The sequence below is a fragment of the Salmo salar genome, chromosome 27, assembly GCF_965601325.2.
Source record: "Salmo salar chromosome 27, fSalSal1, whole genome shotgun sequence".
In the NCBI taxonomy this organism is placed as follows: domain Eukaryota; kingdom Metazoa; phylum Chordata; class Actinopteri; order Salmoniformes; family Salmonidae; genus Salmo; species Salmo salar.
Genome location: NC_138317.1, coordinates 3463234 through 3486191, shown reverse-complemented (window position 1 = coordinate 3486191; position 22958 = coordinate 3463234). Strand labels below are relative to the sequence as shown.

At 41.1% G+C, this 22958-nt stretch overlaps 2 protein-coding genes across 5 annotated transcripts in view; both read left to right on the top strand.

Annotated features, from left to right (window-relative positions):
* The first annotated feature begins 391 nt into the window (after positions 1-391).
* LOC106588150 (zinc finger protein 862) lies at positions 392-3871 on the top strand. Its single transcript, XM_014176843.3, has 5 exons — positions 392-916; positions 1327-2023; positions 2228-2457; positions 2588-2788; positions 2907-3871. Exons 4-5 carry the CDS (start codon positions 2668-2670, stop codon positions 3389-3391), a joined length of 606 nt encoding a protein of 201 aa, XP_014032318.1. The 5' UTR covers positions 392-916; positions 1327-2023; positions 2228-2457; positions 2588-2667; the 3' UTR covers positions 3392-3871.
* Positions 3872-13618: 9747 nt separating this feature from the next.
* Positions 13619-22958, top strand: part of LOC106588196 (sodium bicarbonate cotransporter 3) — a 76549-nt gene continuing 67209 nt past the window's right edge. For 3 of the 4 annotated variants that reach the window (XM_045709202.2, XM_014176953.3, XM_045709203.2), the window contains exon 1: positions 13623-13843. In XM_045709202.2, the coding sequence (XP_045565158.1) occupies positions 13808-13843 (36 nt within the window). In that variant the 5' untranslated portion in view covers positions 13623-13807. Of the gene's footprint in view, positions 13844-22958 lie in introns of all 4 variants that reach the window. The other variant, XM_014176951.3, reaches the window with a different exon arrangement.

The window sequence follows — 22958 nt, the reverse complement described above, 5'->3', positions numbered from 1 at the left end:
CCACTTTAATTTTGAGTGTGTCTCCAAATCCAGACCTCCATGGTTTGATAAATTGGATTTCCATTGATTATTTTTGTGTGATTTTGTTGTCAGCACATTCAACTATGTAAAGAAAAAAGTATTTAATAAGATTATTTCTTTCATTCAGATCTAGGATGTGTTGTTTAAGTGTTCCCTTTATTTTTTTGAGCAGTATATATATATATATATATATATATATATATATATATATAGTTTTGTCGAGGAAATGTCAGAAGGCTATCCACCACACTGGGGGGGTAAATGTTTGTACCAAAATAGTCATGTAATAAAATGTTGCATGATGGCTCGAGGAAATGACTCATGTTTGCTAGCCTACCACAGACCGTCTCTCGTGCTCCTCGTTTCGCGGCACTGTTTACCGCACAGGACATCAGATACTCGATATCGCTCACTTGCCACGGGTCTGCTGCTAGCTACCGTTAATTAAATAGCTGTTATGTGGTGACATTTACCTGGAGTAAGCCAACCTTTGAAACGAAAACCCACCGACGAAAAGGAGGACGAATCACATAAAAAAAAGAAAGTTTTGTGAGAAATGGAGGTTTGTAGATAACGTAGTTTCAAGAGGCTGGCTACAGTATGATGCTGAGGCTGTGGTGATGAGTTGTTCTGTGTGTCGCCAGTATGCTAAAGTTAAAAGCAGAAACAACTAATTTGTCATCGGAAATAAAACAATGAAGCTGGAGAACATTCGTGACCATGAACACAGCAAGTGTCACATTGCCTGCATGTCTGTGTCCCGGGCTTAAATCAGAACCTCTCCTCTTGACACCCTCTGTGATGGCGCTAATGGGAATGTCAGAGCATTGTTTAGGACTGTACATGCCATTGGCAAGAAGGCGAGACCACTTTCTGTTTTCAACTGGATGTGCGAGTAAGTGAAAATGTTGTTACTCTTGTAGCTAGACTAGTACTTTTGCAGCTAGTTTTTTCAAGTCTATTTAGCAGACGTGGTCCAGTATTGTAGGTTATTTCTCAGCTCTTGATAAGCTTTGGTTCACCTCAAAATAGTGTATAAATACCATAAAAGTATTGGCCTACTGATGCTGACATGGCTCTCCATGCTTTCCTATGGCTCTGTAACATTCTATTTCAATGTTTGTCTCCAGATGCTGTTAACATTTTAAAGCATTGTGACACAATTGACTTTACCAGCCTTATAGTGTTGATCCTTAAGTAAACAAAGGGTAGAAGGCTAATTTAGCACAATCAACTGCCAATATTGGATAACATGGTTGTATAATTAATTATTATAGAAATTAATTTGATGTTTTATTTTTGCAGTTTGGATGAAAAAAAAAAGGAATCGCTATGGGCTCAACATGTAGAAATGAGAAGCAGGCCAAAGAGTTCATGCACCATATTGCAGAGGTGGAGAGAAACAACATCAGAGAGAATCTGAAAAACACCAAATTTCTCTCCCTCATGTCAGATGGCTCCACAGACAGTTCTGTGAAAGAGAAGGAGCTAGTTTGTCAGATTCTGTCACAAGGGAAAGATCGAGTCGAAGTTTGTTGGCATCAAGTCAGTTGAGAAGGCAGACGTGGCACACATAAGCACCGCCATCAGTGCCATCGTGAAGGGAGTGTGTGATGAGTGGGGAAGCAAGTTGGTCGCTCTGGGAACAGATGGAGCTGCTGTGATGATCGGAGCCAAGAATGGTGTGGTCAGCCGGCTGAAGGGGGACAGGGCCTACATCATCGACATCCACTGTATGGCACACCGCCTTGAACTGACCTTTTCTGATGCCATCCAGTCCAACGTGATGTTTCAGAAAGTAGAAGACCTCCTCAGTGGGCTCTACACCTTCTACCACACCAGTCCACTGAACAGGGCAAACCTGGTAAACAGCTTCCAGGCTCTTGGGCACACACCACTGGTGCCCACCAGAATTGGCGGGACCCGATGGGTACGACACCTATTGCGTGCACTGGACCACTTCCTGCGAGGTTACCAGGGGCTTGTCCAGCACCTGGAACAGGTAGTGGCTCTAGATTGCTATGTTAAGTACTCCAAAAGTCATCATCAATATGTAATTTCAGTAAATAACAACAAACATGATTACAATTGGTAACATCATGTTTCAATGCTTGATACACTGACAAAATGTGTCATATCTAATATAGTTTTTTTTTGGACAGCAATTAATTGTCTATTTGTATGTCTTTTTCTTTATGTATTTCAGATTCAATCTGCTGATGACCAAAATGTCTGAGGTGTCCAGCAGGCCAAGGCCAGGAAATACTACAGTACTGCGAGGGAGGCTGTTGTTATCCGCTTCTGTGGCTTCCTGCATGACACACTAACACACCTAAGCAACCTGTCTGCCTGTCTGCAGAGGTCCACCATCACCATAGCAGAAGCCCACAGCTCCTTGTGCTCAACACAGGCAGTACTTAAGAAGTACAAAACCAGGTATGTCTATTTAAGCTGCAATAAGAAATACTTACATTAATTAAGAGAAAGGATTACGTCAATAAGAGAGGGAGAGTGAGTTGTAAAGGAAAATTCTGAAAGGATGGTAAAATGAGTCTTTTATCATCAGAGAAGGGCCCATGATGAAGTCCACAATGAATTTTGCTGACAAGAGGTGACAGCAAGACCCTCATCACATCACAGGACAAAATGCTTCACAGGCTAATCGAGAGTATGACTGACAGGTTCCAGGACGACAGTGTAGGGGTCCTGTGTGCCACCATGCTGGTCAACTTCACCAACTGGCCAGAGTCAGGAGATGAAGCAGCAGGTTACTTTATGTTTTGGATTACAGGGCAGTCAGGTTAGGTTCAGGTTCATTATCATATATTTATAGATAGAGAATTAAAACGGCATGATGCTTGTTGTAATGTATACAATTATTCTAGATTTTGGTGACACTGAACTGGAAACCCTGGTGGACCACTTCAAGCCTGTCCTGGAGACCTTTGGCATCCACGTTGAAAGGATCCCTGACCAGTGGACTGTCCTGAAGGTGCTGATGTACCAAGAGCCCCAGTCCCTGCAGAAGATGTCCTGGTTCCGTGTCAACAGGGGCCATCAGCAATCCTGCCCTGATTTGCTGGCATTGGTTGACCTGGTCCTGTCCTTCCCTGCCTCCACAGCTGAATGTGAAAGAGGTTTTAATACCATGAAACAGGTGAAAACCGATTGTTGGTCTAACCTAAAGTCTGATACACTGTCAGATCTCCTTATTGCCCAGCTGTCCTCTCCAGAGATCAGGGAGTATGATCCGATAAAAGCTTGGATGCTGTGGCACAAGGACTCTGTCAGGAGCAGGAAGCCAGACTTCATGGACTGTGCAAAGAGGGTGATTGCGGTAGAGAGTGAAGAGTCTGATGAGGAGGTTTAAGTTGATTTAAAATGGTTAAGGATCTGATAGGTTTACAAAACCTTCAAATGTACTTTTATGTTTGATCTTTAAGTACATTTAATAGCAAATACTTCAGTAGAATTTTGAGTTCAAGACTTGTATTCAGTTGTATTCAGGCTGGGAAATTAAATCTAGCCACAGCTAAAATGAACCATCATCTGATAAGTCTCTATTTTACCTGTATTTTATCAGGGTATTTCTACTCAAATTAAAGGATTTGTAGACCTGCTTCCCCTTTGTATCAGGAGAACAAGTCCACTGTACTTCTCTTAATTGTGTCTTACCATTATTGTTGCCCTGTTTTGACTTCTATGTACCGGTACTCTTATTCATTGGATCTAATATGTTTTGTTTATTTCATTGTGTGCCCACTGTTTGCCGTTTTTGCACTCTGTACAGCACTTTTGTTGAACTACAGTCGTTTTTAAATGTGCTCTACAAATAAACTTCATTTGATTAACCGTTGATCAATATATTAAAATATTATTTATTTTCAAATTTTGCTTTGGCCTCTTCATTACGTTTGTATTCAACATAATAACTTATTATCTCAATGAAATGTACTGAAATGAATGTATATGTGACACAAAAAGGCAATTTATTATTTTGGCCAGTAAAAAATATGCTTGGCTGGTGGATTTTTTCATCTACCAGTCCCCTTGTCAGGTGAGCCAAAAAGTAACTTTCAGACTCTCTCTCTCTCTCTCTCTCTCTCTCTCTCTCTCTCTCTCTCTCTCTCTATATATATATATATATATATATATATATATATATATATATATATATATATATATATATATATATTTTGAGTGGAAAGAACAGCTGACTGAAGACGGGACTTTGGGGCGGTTGACTGTGTATATTGGTTCCTGACTTCCCTGAAAAGTTGCATATCGCGGGGGTGGCTTCTCGGTGGTGGCTACATGGCCATATCTAATTAGGTGTCTGTTTATCATATGATTCTTATAAAATATGAAGCCTTCTGGCTGTTGATTGGAAGAATGAAAGTTATGTTATAGCCTAAATCTTATGATAATAGCTTATAAATAATGACTTTGTGGTGGTCAGCTTGGTAACTAAATGTTCCTGGTCTAGCTGATTTGTGACTTTGCTACTTACAAGCAAACATGATCATATTATTTCAGTTATGGACTGTCAGATATGCAATTACATGCCATTGTTTTCTCAAATGTTATTGTGAAAACCTTTTGGATAATAAAATGTAACTTTGTCACCTTGCAATTGAGAACTAGTAGAAACACTTCACTTTCATTGGTTCCCTGCTTCATGTACTGAAGTGTATTATAAATATAACTTTTTGTCAGTCTTAGGCTATTCTTTGGAGGGGTTGTCACTGGTTTACATTTGAAATGTACATTTTCATTGTTTGATTTTATGTTTAAGTTTTAGAAATGGACAGAGGAGATCAGTACCAGTGAATAATGCAGTCCATGAGGAGAACACTGACGACAGATGAGCAGCGGGTCATTGCTGCAGAAGGCCTGCAGGATGAGGAGGACCATGAATGTATGCCCTTGATGCTGAGCTACTCATAGAAGACGAGGATGAAGAGAAGGAGATCAAGGAGACAGAGGAAGTTGAGAAGCCACCACCAGAGGCCTCTCAGCCAAGCTCTTCAACTGGAAGGTAACTATAAATGATGTGTTATTGTTATTTATTATCAGACATATACACTGAACAAAAATATAAATGCAACATGCAACATTTTCAAAGATCTTTCTCATATAAGTAAATCAGTCAACTGAAAAAAGTCCATTGGGCCTTAATCTATGGATTTCACATGACTGTGAATACAGTATATGCATCTGTTGGTCACAGATGCTGTATCTTTTAAAAAAAGGTAGGGATGTAGATTAGAAAACCAGTCAGTATCTGGTGTGAACACCATTTGCCTCATACAGTGCGACACATCTCCTTCACATAGAGTTGATCAGGCTGTTGCTTGTGGAATGTTGTCCCATCCCTCTTCAATGGCTGTGCGAAGTTGCTTGATATTGGCGGGAAAATTCTGCCATACTCAGTGAAGCATTTATTTGGGCTGCAAGTTTTCTAATGAACTTATCCTCTGCAGCCGAGGTAACTCTGGGTCTTCCATTCCTGGGGCGGTCCTCATGAGAGACAGTTTCATCATAGCGCTTGATGGTTTTTGTGACTGCACTTTAAGAAACTTTCAAAGTTCTTGAAATATTCCCGCATTGACTGACCTTCATAACTTAAAGTAATGATGGACTGTCATTTCACTTTGCTTATTTGAGCTGTTCTTGCCATAATATGGACTTGGTCTTTTACCAAATAGGGGTATCTTCTGTATACCCCCCTACATTGTCACAACACAATTGATTAGCTCAAACACATTAAGAAGGAAAGAAATTCCACAAATTAACCTTTAAGAATGCACATCTGTTAATTAAAATGCATTCCAGGTGACTACCTCATGAAGCTGGTTGAGAGAATGCCAAGAGTGTGCAAAGCTGTCATCAAGGCAAAGGGTGGCTATTTGAAGGATCTTTTGACCGGTAGTGTATGCCTGCCCATACCATAAACCCACCACCACCATGAGCCACTCTGTTCACAACGTTGACATCAGCAAACCGCTCCGCAACACAAATCCATGTGGAAACCCACAGTTAGTTCAGCTGTCCGGGTGACTGACGATCTTGCAGGTGTAGAAGCCGGATGTGGAGGTCCTGGGCTGGCGTGGTTACACGTGGTCTCCGGTTGTGAGGCCGGTTGGACTTACTGCCAAATTCCCTAAAACAACATTAGCGGCAGATTATGGTGGTGGCATTGTGTGATGTAACAAAATATTTTAGAATAGCATTTTATTGTCCCCAACACAAGGTGCACCTGTGTAATGATCATGCTGTTTAATCAGCGTCTTGATATGCCACACCTGTCATGTGGATGGATTATCTTTGCAATGGAGAAATGCTCGCTAACAGGGATGTAAACAAATTTGTGCACAACATTTGAGAGAAATAAGCTTTTTGTGTGTATGGAACATTTCTGGGATCTTTTTATTTCAGCTGATGAAACATGGTACATGTTGCGTTTTATTTTTATATATACAGTGCATTCGGAAAGTATTCAGACCTCTTGACTTTTTCAGAATACTTACGTAAATCTGATATTTCCGTTTTTTTATTTTAATACATTTGGAAAAATGTCTAAACTTGTTTTTGCTTCATCATTATGGGGTATTGTGTGTAGATTGATGAGGGGGAAACAAACAATTTAATTAATTTTAGAATAAGGCTGTAATGTAATAAAATGTGGAAAAAGTGCAGGGGTCTTTTTTTCATATATTGAGTATACTAACTATTATTTTTTCTCTCATCTTCTCTTTAAGTCTTTCAGTTCGTGCTCCACTTCCCCGTAAGTGTAAACGCTCTGTCTTGCCCGATAGCACGTTTCAGTCCTATGATGATGTTGATACACAGGCACTGGAATCCATCCCTTTCAGGCCTGAACGTCCAGTTGGTTTAGATCTTCGCATTGTATTTCAGGCAGTTCGGTTGCCCGCTCTAAGGGAGATGAACTTCTTGTTGTTTTTCACGTAGGCATTGGTGATAGAGGTATGTGGGTTCACAAATAGTCAGGGTTTGGGTCTTGTTTTGGAGTGATCATTGTATGGTGATTCCCTCGGAGCGTGGCTTGAGGTTACACCTACAGAATTCTACTGTTTCCTTGGACTGCTCATTTACATGGGATTTACCAAACTGCCTGACCTTCATTGATACTGGGGTGCAAAGTCTCTTTAGGGTTCTTGGGCTAGAGCTTTCATGGCACGTAATCGCTTCAAGCTCTGTTGGCTGCTTTACATGTCGTGGATCCTGCCACTGAGGATAATGCAGATCGGCTTAGAAATCTGCGGTACTTACTTGACCACTTAAAACAGACTTGGCTGTAACTCCTGAGTGGCGCAGCGGTCTAAGGCACTGCATCTCAGTGCAAGAAGCATCACTACAGTCCCTGGTTCAGAATACAGGCTGTATCACATCCGGCTGTGATTGGGAGTCCCATAGGGTGGTGCACAATTGGCCCAGCGTCGTCCAGGTTTGACCGGGGTAGGCTGTCATTGTAAATAAGAATTTGTTCTTAATTGACTTGCCTTCTTAAATAAAGGTTCAATGAAATGTAAAAAAAGAATTCAGCCAGATGAACGCATGGTCAAATCAAAGGGCAGATCAGGATTCAAGCAGTATATTAAAGGGATGCCAATCTGACACAGGGTAGACTTTAGATTGCAATGTTTACACCGGCAGTTGGGATGGTTGTGCCATATGCAAACCAGGGTTACAACGTTTGGTTCGACAACTTCTTTGCATCGCCAGTGCTCATAAATAGTCTGAGAGAACAGGGGTTCAATGCATGTGGGACTTGTAGGGTAAACAGGAAACAAACGCATCAGGAAACTGTTAAGCACTTTAAAAAGTGGGAGCTTCAAACCGAGTGTGGGGATATGCGTTGGTGTAGGGGCAATGTATTGGCTATACAATGGAGAGACACACATACTGACACATACTGTTACTTGCATTTCCAATTTTAACAATGCAAATGATTCCACTCAAGTGACCAGGCTAGTCTGACAGGATGGTGTGTGGAATAGGAAAGTGGTCCGTCAGTCTGCTGTAATCCACGTTTAGAATAGACAGAAGGGTGGGGTTGACAATTCTGACCAGTTGATTAACTCATACAATGTTTTGCAGAAGACCCAGAAGTGCTGGACAACACTTTTCCCACTGTGTTGACATTGGATTTGTCAACAGTTACCTTTCCTTCCAAGAATGGCAGTGTAATCACGCAGCACATGGCAAGGAAAATTGGCAAACTAGTTGCAACCAGATTACATTGAGAGAACCTTGCTCGTCAGTTAGGAGGTATTGATGTTAATGACAGGTATCCATCTTGTGACAGACTTTGTCTGTGAAAACTGTAAGCCCATCTTTTCTACAGGCCTCCTTTAAAAATGGTTGGCTGTGTTACAGGAAAGATAGAAAGGAAAACATGATCCAATTTGTTTGAGTTGCACCTGAACACGAGGGCAAACGGTTTTGCACGTAGAGGACCAAAATTGCTTTAGGTTGTGGCACTCAAGTGAGTGTGACTCATTGTTGAAATAGGCACTAGTAAAGGGACTGATGAAGGTCAGATGAAGGTCAGATGTTCACTAGTAATCTTTTCTCTCTTGCACGTTTCCCTTTCCTGCATGTCCCCTCTTCCATGCGTTTTCCTTTTCTTATTCAAGACATCTTGCATGCCAGCCTCCCTTCATGTTTGATTCATAACTCGAATGGTCTTGAGGATGTAATGACTGTAAAATAAAGTTGTGCTTTTGGAATTATTCCAGTTCTGTAATATATTAAATGCTAGTTGAATGTAGAAATTGAAGTTGTAAAAGCTAATAATTGTTATATGCCTTATTTCTTTCGTATTTTGTAATTCCAGTTCGATTTTAATGAAAGTAGCCCTGAAATGAACGTTGTATAATGTCATGGTTATGATAGAGATGTTAAATGTCTTCATTTTCAGGTTTGAGTGAGACAATGTATTCCCGTAAGATTATTCTTTCAGTAAAGTTCTTGTTTTATTAATATTATATCACTTGTTTGTCATTACTTATTATTTGTAAAACGAAATGCTATTTGCAATTTGTTTTGGTGCAGATATGTGTTTAATATACTATCCAGATAAGAAATAATTTTTTGAAAAATACTGTTGGTCAATAAAACATCTAAGTCATTTACAGTAAAAGGTTCTGATTTCAAAATAAGGAAGACTTAATATTCTAAAAATTTTTCGCAGAAAATAATAGATTTTCGTATGATACGCATTTTCACTTATTTCTCAGTTTCAAAATATGTACCATGGAATGTTTGACACCAGCAAATTATTCTCATTGATGCACACCGAGGTCATGGTCCAGTAAAAAATGGAACATTCCCCCTGGCAGGAAAGGGTTAACGCTCAACATTCTTTCATTAATGCACACAGTAAGCAGTCAATACAACAATTTCAACCTTTTTATAAAACGTTTATTTCGAAAGCAATAAAAACATTGTTGATAGTGTGGGACTCAAGGTGTTAACTCCGCATGCCGACAAACGAACAAAGGGCATTGCATTTCTTCAAATATAAACAAACAACTTCCAAGTACAGTAAGATAATACATATTTAATAAGAAAAACAACAACGAGAGAAAAAACCTTTAGGCCTTGTGGAATCTAAATTACTTGCAGTTGCTGCATGCTATACCCAAAAAGGAGAGTGAAAAGGGCAAACAGTGTAGCCTACGACACACCAGCAAAATATAAAAAAACAAGAAATAACACAAAATACAACACTAAGACTTGTTTAGCATCGAATATTGAACATGTTGAGCAACAAGAATAAAAAGCCATAGGCCTTTAAAATTACCAGTAGCTGCCGTATTAAAATAGGACAGTAAAAATAGCAAATAGCATGTCCACCTGTCTTAATAAGGATCCGCCCCCTTTTTTTCAATTTTTTCGCCTAAAATTACATACCCAAATCTAACTGCCTGTAGCTCAGGACCTGAAGCAAGAATATGCATATTCTTGATACCATTTGAAATGAAACACTTTGAAGTTTGTGGAAATGTTAAATTAATGTAGGAGAATATAACACATTAGATCTGGTAAAAGACAATGCAAAGAAAAAAAACATGCATTTTATTTAAACTTTTTTGTACCATCATCTTTGAAATACAAGAGAAAGGCCATAATGTATTATTCCAGCCCAGGCGAAATTTTGATTTTGGCCACCAGATGGCAGCAGCGTATGTGCGAAGTTTTAGTTTAGACTGATCCAATGAACCATTGTATATCTGTTCAAAATGTTGTATCAAGACTGCCCAAATGTGTCCAATTGGTTTATTAATACATTTTCAAGTTCATAAATGTGCACTCTCCTCAAACAATAGCATGGTATTATTTCACTCTAATAGCTACTGTAAATTGGGCAGTGCAGTTAGATTAACAAGCATGTAAGCTTTCTGCCAGTATCAGATATGTCTATGTCCTGGGAAATGTTCTTGTTACTTACAACCTCATGCTAATCACATTAGCCGTCGTTAGCTCAACCGTCCTGCGGGGGACCCACCAATCCTGTAGAGGTTAAAAAGCTAATCAAAATATAACAAATAATAAAAATTGCACATATTGAGGTGTATATACCGAAAAAGGTCCTATCGGCCTTGATGTAGATAGGGTTGGCGACGGCAGTGAAGAGAGGCCCTGCCCCAACGCTCGTGATCCCAAGCCTTGTATAGGTCAGTGGGTGGTGTACCCTGAGGTGGGAGTGCAGATTTGATGTATTGCCTTTTGCTGTTATTGCTTTCAGGCAAATATAGCAAATTACCTCAATTAAGTCATTGGGTTCCCCTTTCCCGTTGGGTCTATATCCGAAATGTATCCAAATTGGGGCAGTGGCATTTTGTTTAGACACCAGATCATCAGCCATTTTCACTCCTTTTCTTCTCCATCTCTCTTATCTAACTAAAAGGAGGAAGTTAGTTGGCTATCTGACCCTCATGCCAAGAGAAGTGTAATCTGATTTCCTCACTCACGTTGTTGTGATTTAGCAAAAATGGCACATTTTAAAATGGTTTAGAACATAATAGAGTACAAACGGTTCTAAAGGTATTGAAAAAACAGTTTTTACCCCCAAGCCATAAGACTCCTGAATAGGTAATCAAATGGCTACCCAGACTATTTGCATTGTGTGTTGCCCCCACCCCCCCCCCCCCAACCCATCTTCTACGCTGCTGCTACTCTCTGTTTATCATATATGCATAGTCACTTTAACTATACATTCATGTACATATGTACATACTACCTTAATTGGCCCAACCAACCAGTGCTCCCGCACATTGGCTAACCGGGCTATCTGCTTTATGTCCCGCCACCCACCACCCGCCAACCCCTCTTTACACTACTGACACTCACTGTTCATCATATATGCATAGTCACTTTAACCATATCTACATGTACATACTACCTCAATCAGCCTGACTAACCGGTGTCTGTATGTAGCCTCGCTACTGTATATAGCCTCGCTACTGTATATAGCCTCGCTACTGTTTTTCACTGTCTTTTTACTGTAGTTTTTATTTCTTTACTTACCTATTGTTCACTTAATACCTTTTTTTGAACTATTGGTTAGAGCCTGTAAGTAAGCATTTCACTGTAAGGTCTACACCTGTTGTATTCGGCGCACGTGACAAATAAACTTTTGATTTGATTTCCGGACTGCTACGATATGGGCAAAAAACCTTGGCCATATTTTTAACCAAATGTTGCAATTGCAATTTAGATCAAAACACTTGGGTGAACTTTTGGAATCATGGAAATATTATGTTTATTTTAATTCTATAGAATATAAATAATAGTGGGCACTTTGAATAGTGTTGTTTGACATGACAACGTATGAAAATGCCATTGATGAGTTATTGTGACAGGGTAGGAACCAAAGTGATGTTCAGTGTTTCCTAGGGGACCGTATAATCTTTGGTTACATTAAATCTTTATTCATGTAGCCAACATATTCATGCTTTGCCTAGTCCTCTTTGATTTAGAAGATACTGTTCCATAAACAACATGCTGATTTAGGCCTCCACCAGCACTGGTATCAGGCTGTATTAGCTAGCTATGTTTGCTCTGACCCAGTACTAGCCAGCTAACTAGCGATTAGCATTAGTGGCTAACACGATTTAGGTTAACTTGCTAAGAAAACACAAACAAGCTGTTTGCAGATATAAGAAAGACAAACTAATATTGTAATTATAGAACGCTTGTGGATTTATATTAAGATCAACGTGGAAATAACATTGTTGTCATCAACATTGTTGCATGTGCTGCATTGACCATGCAGACTGAACGAAAGTGTCACGTGGTCAAGCAACAACAAATGTGCTCCTTGAGTGACGGGGTGGGACCAAGTCTGTGTGGAAAGCGGCAAGAGAGAGAGAGAGAACGGAGAGGTATGACTCAAGTAGCGGAGTAAACTATACAAATGGACGTTACACACGGCGTATCACATTTAACAAACCAAACAAATACCGTTATAGAAGGTAAAGTAAAAACCCAAACCGGTCCGTGCATCAATAGCGGTATATAGTCAAATACGGTATATCGCCCAGCCCTACACAGTACAAAAACTTAATTAGGGAGCCTGACCTTCAAATCCTAAATTAGCAAATTGGCCTTGCCTTGCTTTCTTATGAATTGTAGGAATGTACAATCCCCCATGTTTGTTTCAGCGTGTGTGTGTGTGTGTGTGTGTGTGTGTGTGTCAGCTGGCTTGCTTTGCCTCCGTGTGAGATTCAGAGTCGGCCATTAGGTGTCACCCTGCCCCTCAGTTTCCACGGAACTGTATTTAATGCGAGGCAATGATCAGCTGTATGGCTTTGTCCTGTCTCTAGTCATTAATGACTTGTACCTTTCTGTGTTTGCGACTGAAAGAGTAAAATGGATTTGATTTAGGTAGTGTAGGTCTATTTGAAATACCAGTTTCCTCATGTTGTAGACCTAGAGTGAGTCCCAAGTGGCACCTGATTCCCTATATAGTGCACTACTTTTGACCAGGGCCCACAGGGCCTATGTAGGTATAAGGGTGTCATTTGGGACACATATAGAGCCCTTGATTGACCCTTTTCTGTCTTACTATTGCATAAGCATGATGTTACACTGACCACCCCATATGTCCTATGTTTTACGACCTTATGGAACTGATTGTGGATGGGTTATTCTGAGCGCATGAGTCATGAGTCTCCATGGAATTAGAAGGTGCTGAAAGATGTGTACATGACCTTGAGACTGTGATAATGATCACGCATGTAGCAGAATCAATGGAGGCAGAGACACTTAATGAACACATCTCTGTCTGTCCTTTTCAATTCTCCTCGCCCTCTGGGTAATGTCTGTGAGAAATGTGTGTGCGTGTGGGTGTTTGCCCTGAATGCCACTGTGGGTGTGTGTGTGTGTGTGGGGGGGGGGGGGGGGGTATGTGTGTGTGTGTGTGTCCTCTGTGTATGTCCTCTCTGTGTGTATGCCCGCCTGCGTGCGCTTTTGGCTGGGCAAATGAAATATTCATGGTGGCGGGGGATTGGCTGCTGAGAAAGGAGGGGTTTGTCGGAGAGGAGCAGGTCTGTTTTAAGGCAGGCAGTGCTCTGCTCTCTCACTCAGAATAAACACAGACGAGCAGGCAAGAGCAGCCCAGTATTCTAGTGTCTCAGTTGGAGCTCAGACACACGCTCACAGAAACACACACACACACAGACACACACGGGAGATAAGAGAGAAGAAGCCGGCTAACGCCACAGCTGCCTCGGCTGCCACTGATGTTTTAGCCCAGATGGCGGGGAACTGTGAAGGGGAGCATGTGCTGACGGTAGGTCTGCTCTGATAACATGAGTATGTTTGGTTTTGTGTGTGTGTGGGTGTGTGTCTTCTCCATCTCTGACATTGTCTTGCTGTACCATAGAATAGTGGTTGTGGTTGCAGAATAGAATAGAGGGTGTTCTATAGGATGTATCTCAGAGGGGAAGAGAGAGGGCAATAATGTGGCAAGGGGAGAGTCCCTGCATGTCTCTTAGAAAGGAAATGGTCATTCCCACTCTTCACTAGCCGGAATGGGAGAAAATGAGACAGGAACAGATATGGCTGCATTAAAGAGAGACCAGGAGAGAGAGAGAAGGGAGGGAGAAGGAGGAAGGTGAGAGAGGAGTAGAGGAGGAAAATGTGTCAGCGGACTAGAGATAATTGAATCAAAACAAAACAGAGCATGCTCCTTTGATAAAAATTGATAGATTATGAATAGGATGTTTGTTTATCTAATGAATGGAAGTTGATGTCAGTCACAATAATAGATTATAGGGTATTGAAATAGCCTAGATAAGAAGAGAATGACAGGGAAGGGGGAATATGTAGACACCTGTGGTTACTAGGTTGTACATACAAGGAGAGGAAAATGTGTTATAGAGACGAGTGGAAATGGTTTCCATTTCTGTGTAGCCTATGCTTTAGCCTATTTTCTGGGGGCGGGGGCATGCTATTTTCTGCTGGCTCTGGTATTGTGTTTGGCCTGTGTGTGACAGTGGAGATACAACTCAGGGGACTGGCGTGTCTATAGAACTATGCAACTCCTCACTTACGTCACCTCCCCTGCCTGGAACGAGGCCCAGTAACAACATCCTGGAATAGAGAGAACCTGGCTGGCTCTGAAATCACTCCTACACTAAACCAGTCACCCACAACGATTAATTTAACATTCACAGTGACAAAAACCAGGGTCCAATGCACAGTGAATTTCATTTAACATGGAAGTGCTCATTTTAACAGATAGGCTATACAGTAACTGACCCTTTACACACACACACACACACACACACACACACACACACACACACACACACACACACACTGTTCATTGGTCTGACATGATAAGCAAACTCAAAACCATATTGATTAAATTATTCCACACAAACTCAAATGCAAACATAGCTTATAGACTACTATACGCGTGTGCGCACACACACACACACACACACACACACACACACACACACACACACACATAGAGTTGTGACGGTCATGGAGTTTTGGATTACGGTAATTGGACAGCCAAATGACCGCGGCCTCCTTAATATTTTTTGGGGGACTCACATTTTCTCCTCTCCTTAGCTCCTGACTGCATTTGCTGCCATGTGCTGCCATAGAAATAGAATGAATAGTCCCCATTCAAGTCAATAATGTCATAATGGGTGGACTGGCGGCCATTGCGGGTGTACCCATAGGAGCAAAGCAGGAAGTGTGGGCAGGAAGTGTACCCATCAATATTTGCTGTGATTTGTTGATTAAACTCAACTGACATTACAAAACATATGTTCCATTGCATGAGCCACATCAGTAAACATCATTTGAATTAACATTCTACATTACCAGGGAAAGGGAAAGGGGGATACCTAGTCAATTGTACTAAATGCATTCAACTGAAATGTGTCTTCCGAAAGTATTAGGCAATACTTTACTTGACATCCAGCATCATAATACGTTATGACACGGTCATAACCATGTCATAATATATCATAACAGCAGACATAACTTGTCATAGCACATATATTTATAACTGTTGTGACATACACTACATGACCAAAAGTATGTGGATACCTGCTCGTCGAACATATCATTCCAATATCACGGTTGTGGAGGCTGTCTTTTTAGACTTCAGTGCAGCTTTTGACATTATTGATCATAGTCTACTGCTGGAAAAACGTATGTGTTATGGTTTTACACCCCCTGCTATAATGTGGATAAGAGTTTATTGTCTAACAGAACACAGAGAGTGTTCTTTAATGGAAGCTTATCAAATATAATCCAGTTAGAATCAGGAATTCCCCAGGGTAGCTGTTTAGGCCCCTTGCTTTTTTAAATTTTTACTAATGACATGCCACTGACTGAGTAAAGCCAGAGTTTCTATGTATGCGGCTGACTCAACACTATACACGTCAGCTACTGCAGTGACTGAAATGACTGCAACACTCAACAAAGAGCTGCAGTTAGTTTCAGAGTGGGTGGCAAGGAATAAGTTAGCCCTAAATATTTCTAAAACTAAAAGCATTGTATTTGGAACAAAACACACTAAACCCTAAACCTCAACTAAATCTTGTAATAAATAATGTGGAAATTGAGCAAGTTGAGATGACTAAACTGCTTGGAGTAACACTACATTGTAAACTTTCAGGGTCAAAACATATTGATGCAGTAGTAGCTAAGATGGGGAGAAGTCTGTCTATAATAAAGTTATGCTTTGCCTTCTTAACAATACTATCAACAAGGCAGGTCCTACAGGCCCTAGTTTTGTCGCACCTTGACTACTGTTCAGTCGTGTGGTTAGGTGCCACAAAAAAAGGACTTAGCAATTGGCTCAGAACAGGGCAGCACGGCTGGTCCTTGGATGTACACAGAGAGCTGATATTAATAATATGCATGTCAATCTCTCCTGGCTGAAAGTGGAGGAGAAATTGACTTCATCACTACTTTTATTTATGAGAGGTATTGACATGTTGAATGCAACAAACTGTCTATCTAAACTACTGGCGCACAGCTCGGACACCCATGCATACCCCACAAGACATGCCACAGCCCAGAAAAGTCCAGAACAGACTACGGGAGGCACACAGTACTACATACAGTAGAGCCATGACTACTTGGAACTGTATTTCACATCAAGTACCTGATGCAAGCAGTAAAATTAGATTTAAAAACAGATTAAAAAACACCTTATGGAACAGCGGGGACTGTGAAGCCACACAAACATTAGCACAGACGCATGCATACACACACACACACACCACACACACACAATAACATACTCACTATGCATACACATGGATTTAGTAGTGTAGATATGTGGTAGTGGTGGACTAGGGGCCTGAGGGCACACAGTGTGTTGTGAAATGTATTGTAATGTTTTTAAATTGTATAAACTGCCGTAATTTTGCTGGACCCCAGCAAACTAATGGGGATCCATAATAAATACAAATACAAATAGGCATGATATTGCATTAAATTGCTGCTATAACAGCCTCTACTCTTCTGGGAAGGCTTTCCACTAGATGTTGGGACATTGCTGCGGGGACTTGCTTCCATTCAGCCACAAGAGCATTAGTGAGGTTGGGCACAGATGTTGGGCGATTAGGCCTGGCTCGCAGTCGGTGTTCCAATTCATCCCAAAGGTGTTAGATGGAGTTGAGGTCAGGACTCTGTGCAGGCCAGTCTAGTTAATCCACACCGATCTCGACAACCCATTTCTGTATGGACCTCGCTTTGTGAATAGGGGCATTGTCATCCTGAAACAGGAAAGGGCTTTCCCCAAACCCTTGCCACAAAATTGGAAGCACAGAATCATCTAGAATGTATGCTGTAGGGTTAAGATTTCCCTTCACTGGAACTAAGGAGCCTAGCCTGAACTAGGGCTGGGTGATATGGCCAAAATATCACATCACAGTATTTACATTTTTTGGGGGACATTCTAAGTACATACATTCTAAGTGACTTCAATGGGTCTTTATTCATTCTGATTGTTTTATACTGTTCAATTCAACCAAAAATAATTTAATTTCTACATTTTCTGCACTCATTTGAGATCAATTCCACACTGCCACGTAGGGCTGCATGATAAGGGCAATCAATCTAGACTTGTGATTTAGAGCAAAACGCTTGGTTGAATTGTTGGAATCACGGCAATAGAATGACTATTCTAAATCTATAGTTAGAATATAATATTGGGCACTTTGAATACAGTGTTTTGACATGACAACAAATGAAAATGCCAGGGAAGAGTTATTGTGACAGGGTAGGAACCAAAGTGTTGACATGTGTTTCCTAAGGGACCCTATAATGTGTTTCCTAAGGGACCCTATAATCTTGGGCTGCAGTCCTAACACTTAAAAGACACACCCTCGTCCACTTATGCCCTTAGGGGAATCCCTGTCATGATAAGCCTGTCACGGTCGTGAGGAGAGACGGACCAAGGCGCAGCGTGATTGGAGTTCCACATCTTTATTTTAGTGAAACTTAAACAAACCAAATAACAAACAACGACCGTGCAGTACCGTAGTGCTACATGCACTCACTCAAAAACAATATCCCACAAAGCATGTGGGAGATAGGGCTTCCTGAATATGATCCCCAATTAGAGGCAACGATTACCAGCTGCCTCTAATTGGGAACCATACAAAACCACCAACATAGAAATACACATACTAGAACACCCCCCCCCCCCCCAGTCACACCCTGACCTACACCACTATAGAGAATCCAAGGGCTCTCTAGGGTCAGGGCGTGACAAAGCCAAGCAAGGGAAGTTTGCAATGTAAGCCCCGCCTCCCTCGTTTTTAGTCGGCTTTGCGAGTGTACAATTATGTTCACTCCGGGGCCTGAAACTCCCCATAATTAAATTCACGACGATTGTACATCTGCTAGGAAAAGTCAGCAAAAACTTAAAAACAACATCAATAGAGAAGTCAACATGTAAGTAAAAACGAATGCAAATCAGTTAGAAATTGTGCTACTAATGCACATGACGGCACAAACACGTCTCGTAAAAAGTAAATATGTTTTTGTTTGGTTATCTTTTGGAAATTGTAGAAATAAAACATTTTCCTTCTTCAGAAGTTCCAGCTAGGCAGGCTAACGTTAGTTAGCTAATTAATTTGCTAGCTATCATACATTAGGCGTATATTAATAATTATATATTTAATATAAGTAGACATGCACTCATAATTGACTGTAGCGCATATAAAGCACCCACAATCATCGTGGGATGAACGAATGACGAATTTCCGGCCAAGGGTGGTCCATTTAAAAATAATTTATTCCTCCCTTGGCCCTTGCCCTGCAAGTGTATACTCGTCAGACGTCATGATACGTCATCAGAAGTGTCCACTTAATTTAAGGGCTGGGGGGGATAGGGTGTCTTAAGTGTTTGGACCGCAGCCTTTGGCTACATTGAATGTTTTTTCTTAGCTACTTCAAACAGCTGACATATTCTTGCTTTGAGTATTCCTCTTTGATATAGAAGAAACTGTTGCACAAATGTACGTCTACACCATCACTGGTATTATCAGGCTGTATAGCTAGTTACGTTTGCTCTGACTCAGCACATGTATTAGCTAGCTAGCGATTAGAATTAGCGATTAGCATTAGCGGCTTACAAAATTTAGGCCCAACTTGCTAAGAAAAGTCAAACTAGCTGTTTGCAGATGTAAGAAACCCAAACTAATAGTGCAATTATAGAACACAAGTGGATTTATATTAAGAAGCAAAGTGAAAACAGCATCGTTGTCATCAACATTGTTGCATGTGCTGCATTGACCATGCAGAGACTGAACGCAAGTGTTTAGTGGTCAAGGAACAACACATGCGCTCCTTGAGTGACGGGGTGTGGGGCTAGGTCTAATGTGTTAAGTGGCTTGGAGAGAGAGAGCGCAGAGAGATGACTTAAGTAGCGAAGTAAACTATAAAAATGCAAGTTACACACAATGTATCACTTTTAACAAACCAAACATTAAAATACTGTTATATAAAAACCCAAACCGCCCAGACCTAGCCCGATCCATGAAAAACAGCCCCAGACCATTATTCCTCCTCCACCAAACTTTACAGTTGGTGATATGCATTGGGGTAGGTAGCCTTATTCTAAAATTGCTTAAAAAAAAATACAAATCCTCAGCAATCTACACACAATACCCCATAATGACAAAGCAAAAACAGTTTTTTAGAAATGTTTGCAAATGTATTAAAAATAAAAAACAGAAATACCTTACTTACATAGGTATTCAGACCCTTTGCTATGAGACTCAAAATTGAGCACGGGGGCATGCTGTTTCCATTCATCATCCTTGAATTGTTTCTACAACTTCATTGGAGTCCACCTGTGGTAAATTAAATTCATAGGACATGATTTGGAAAGGCCCACACCTGTCTATATAAGGTCCCACAGTTGACAGTGCATGTCAGAGCATAAACCAAGCCATGAGGTCGAAGGAATTGTCTGTATTGCTCCGAGACAGGATTGCTTCGAGGCACAGATCTGGGGAAAGGTACCAAAAATTGCAGCGTTGAAGGTCCCCAAGAACACATTGGCCTCCATCATTCTTAAATGGAAGAAGTTTAGAACCACCAAGACACTTCCCAGAGCTGGCTGCCTGGCCAAACTGAGCAATCGGGGGAGAAGGGTCTTGATCAGGGAGGTGACCAAGAACCCAATAGTCACTTTGACAGAGCTCTAGAGTTCCTCTGTGAAGATGGTAGAACCTTCCAGAAGGACAACAATCTCTGCAGCACTCCACCAATCAGGCCCTTATGGTAGAGTGTCCAGATGGAAGCCACTCCTAAGTAAAAGGCACATGACAGCCCGCTTGGAGTTTGCCAAAAGGCACCTAAAGACTCTCAGACCATGAGAAACCAAATTCTCTGGTCTGATGAAACCAAGATTGAACTCTTTGACCTGAATGCCAAGCGTCACGTCTGGAGGAAACTGGCACCATCCCTATGGTGAAGCATGGTGATGGCAGCATCATGCTGTGGGGATGTTTTTCAGCGGCAGGGACTGGGAGACTAGTCCGGATTGAGGGAAAGATGAACGGAGCAAAGTACAGAGAGATCCTTGATGAAAACCTGCTCCAGAGCACTCAGGACCTCAGACTGGGGTGAATGTTCACCAACCACCATTACAACGACCCTAAGCACACAGCCAAGACAACGCAGGAGTGGCTTCGGGACAAGTCTCTGAATGTCCTTGAATGGCCCAGCCGGAGCCCTGACTTGAACCCGATTGAACATCTCTGGAGAGATCTGAAAATATCTGTGCAGCAACGCTCCCCATCCAACCTAACAGAGCTTGAGAGGATCTGCAGAGAAGAATGGGAGAAACTCCCAAATTACAGTTGTGCCAAGCTTGTAGCATCATACCCAAGAATACTTAAGGCTCTAATCACTGCCAAAGGTTCTTCAACAAAGTACTGAGTAAAGGGTCTGAATACCTATGTAAATAAGGTATTTCTGTAATTATTTTTTATAAATTAGTAAAAATGCAACAACAAAAAAAGTTTTTGTGTTGTCATTATGGGGTATTGTGTGTATATTGATGAGGATTGTTTTTTATTTAATCAATTTTAGAATACGACTAAGGTAATAAAATGTGGGAAATGTAGAGGGGTCTGAATACTTTCCGAAGACACTGTATATAGTATATATTGCACTATTTTATGGCTGGTTATGACACCTACATAAGAGTGTCAAAACATACAAAACCTACCACACAAGGCAAAACATTCCATTACACCAGTGGTTCCCAAGTTTGTTAATGTACCACCAAGTATATTTTGCTCTGCCTGGAGTACCCCTGAAGTACCCCCTCATGTGCATTTTACCAGTAAGCCTATGGTCTCATGAGTCTTCTCAAGTACCCCCTGTGGATGGGCCAATTACCCCTTGTTGGGAAACACTGCATTACAACATAGCCTACATGTCAACAGACTATGGTTATATAACTTTTTTTTTATTAACCATATTAAATTATCATTGTAATTGCACACACATTGATGTTAAACATGCAGCTACCCCAATGCTCTGTTGCTGATTTACTGGGATGAATACAGGAGCAGATTTCAGGAGCAGGACAAGACACCCTCTTTTTGACTGATGACTGATATAAGGGCATGTATGTGATAGGCCTATCTGGCTTGTATGAGTATGATGGTCATACACTTTATGACACTGTCAAGAAGCATTATTGTCTTAGTCCAATTACAGTGACACAGGATGGTCATAATGCTTCAGGATCGTGTCATAAAGTGTATTTTCTACAAGCTTTTTAACATATGATTAAAAAAACATGACTGTAAAAACAACAAAAAAGGACTTAAGAAACTTTAAAACTAAAGGAAACTTCTTGGCAGCGAAAAACGAATTTGAATACATTTGGGTTTTGACACTCTTATGTAATGTAGGTGTCATAACAGCCATAAAATAACGCAATATATGTCACAAAAGTGTAAATATTTGGTTCATGACAGTGTTATGACATGTTATGACAAGTTATGTCAGCTGTTATGACATATTATGGCATGGTTATGATGTGTCATAATGTGTTATGACACTGGGTATCAAGTAAAGTGCTACCAAGTATTGCGTCACAATACCAGAGGGCCAATGCGAGTGTACCCATGAGTTTACCAGTCAAATTGCCAGGGATAGAGGTTCTAAGCCAGGTCTATTCATTCTATTTTGGTGTGTGCTGCTGCTGCATTGTGGGGGGCATTGCCTAGGCAACCAAAGTGTCCTTTGCTAGTTTCTTGTTTCAGCAAGGAGCAACAAAGCATCATCACGTTGTTAAGAGCATGTTAACGTAGAAACCGACTCAACTGCACAAATTCCCCCCCGTCCTGTCTTTAATTTTCATGGCAGTCTTCATCCGTAACCGTCAGTTACACGGTTATACTGTAACATGCGCTGCTGTTGACATTGACAGCTTTAGATCCCATGCTTCTTGTGTGTCATTGCCTTGAGAACATACACATCATAGAGTAAATGAATGTTAAGTGATGCTGTTTTTAGACTGCAGGACATCCCTAGTCCCCCAGAAATCATATATGTCTCCAGTTCTCTACGGGGATCCAGTCTTTTGGGTTCAATAGATAGGTCTATCATCTTTTATGCTTGGCTGGTGAACTCTAGAGTGATCACTGATGTCTGTGAGAGGTTTTGCATGATATTATGTAAACTATGGTGTGATCTTGGAAGGTGTCAGAAGCAGAGGGGGCTGGGTACACATAGGGCACATGGGCTAGCTATGGGGTAGAGGATGAGATGACTTTGTTATTGCTAGGGAGGTTGGCTGCCAGCTTCGCCCCCACCCCTTGTTACCCCCACGCCTTGAATGAACAGGGTTGGGAACGGCTTATCCTAAATGAGACTCCATGCATTCCCCCCATTCTGCT